Here is a 1,240-nt window from a genome sequence, read left to right as displayed (position 1 = left end):
GAAGTTGGGCAATATTTTATTGATCTTTAGTCAGATTCGTATGTGCGGCAAACTCATTAGGACTGTTTCTCTTCGGAGGAACTGGAGGCCTTTTCGATTGCGGTTTCGCTGCAGACCATCCTGCAGGTTAGTTTACGACCTTCCTCGTTGTAGACGTTGTCGAACGGATTGAAATGGCGCCTCATGGAAGGAAAACGTCCGGGAAATCCGAAACCCGGAGAAGACACGTCAAGTTGAGGAAAGGGAGCGTAGGCCGACTGATATTGCGACTGGCATTCGGTCAGTAGCTAAAATAATTAACATTAAAACATTTTTTTTCAATTAAATTACGAAAAATTCCAAAGGACTTACCAATGCAGCCGAGAGGGCTATGAAACAGTTTCCAAAATGCATTTTGCGGGTGTGCTGGGGAATAATCTGATATGATCTAAACATGGCGAACGAAGGCCAGTTTTTATACGTGTTTTGTTATATTTATGAATAATATAACTTCCGGGCGGCGAATGATTCGCGCTATTGTATTGCGAGATGTATTCGGGCGCTTTCCGAAGCGGTACCAAAAAACGATTTATTATATTGTAGGTTGAGCGATTTATAATGTTTAAATTGATTAATTAAAGTGGAATTATTTATTTATTTATTATTAATTTTATGGACAGAGTCGATTTCTAGATAAAACTTAGGAAAACTTAGCAATAATGCACAGTTAAATTACAGGCGGAAACAAAAATAAAAGCCTAGGCGACAGTCTCTCATGCTAAGAAGGGAACAATAAATAACCAATGTAAGCTGTTTATGCTTGCTCGAATCTGGTTCCTAAAATTATCCTCAGTAGTGAAAAAATCTAAATGATCGTTCTCATTGGCCAGGGTCGCCATTGCGATGAATGTATCACGTCCGTAGTTGATTCTGTGGTACGGTACAAAAAATGTACTGTTTACGTGAATTATTCGTATTTGCGCGAAAAACCCTATCTTTGGCTTAACGGAGGGACTAAAATAACTGGAATTAATAAGTTTGAACAGCAACAACAGGTCGGCTTCCTCACGACGAGCTTTAGGGACCACAAGGACCGATGTTAGCCAAGTCGACACGCAATTTCAAAGCTATATAGCAAAGGAAACGTTGCTGAGCGTGTTCGATTCGATGATTATGACATTGATAATCAGGATTCCATAGAGATGAAGCATATTCCAAGTGGGATCGAACAATAACATAATATTACCTCTTAATAAAGCCC

General features: G+C 39.4%; 1 protein-coding gene across 1 annotated transcript; it reads right to left on the bottom strand.

The window, feature by feature from the left end:
* LOC132706492 (uncharacterized) lies at positions 1 to 509 on the bottom strand. Its single transcript, XM_060677847.1, has 2 exons — positions 352 to 509; positions 1 to 287 (listed from the first exon to the last, which is right to left on the bottom strand). The coding sequence occupies exons 1-2, from the start codon at positions 433 to 435 to the stop codon at positions 57 to 59; spliced, it is 315 nt and encodes a 104-aa protein (XP_060533830.1). The 5' UTR covers positions 436 to 509; the 3' UTR covers positions 1 to 56.
* Between the last annotated feature and the right edge of the window lie 731 nt (positions 510 to 1,240).

Source organism: Cylas formicarius, unplaced genomic scaffold, assembly GCF_029955315.1.
Source record: "Cylas formicarius isolate icCylForm1 unplaced genomic scaffold, icCylForm1.1 PGA_scaffold_8__14_contigs__length_24414737, whole genome shotgun sequence".
Lineage (NCBI taxonomy): Eukaryota > Metazoa > Arthropoda > Insecta > Coleoptera > Brentidae > Cylas > Cylas formicarius.
This window is presented reverse-complemented; position numbering and strand designations above follow the sequence as displayed.

Excerpts from the sequence above, each read along its gene's own strand:
- LOC132706492 (XM_060677847.1), bottom strand. The coding sequence starts at position 435 with ATGTTTAGATCATATCAGATTATTCCCCAGCACACCCGCAAAATGCAT. Across the intron at positions 288-351 it reads TAGCCCTCTCGGCTGCATTG|CTACTGACCGAATGCCAGTC; the intron begins GTAAGTCCTTTG and ends TAATTATTTTAG.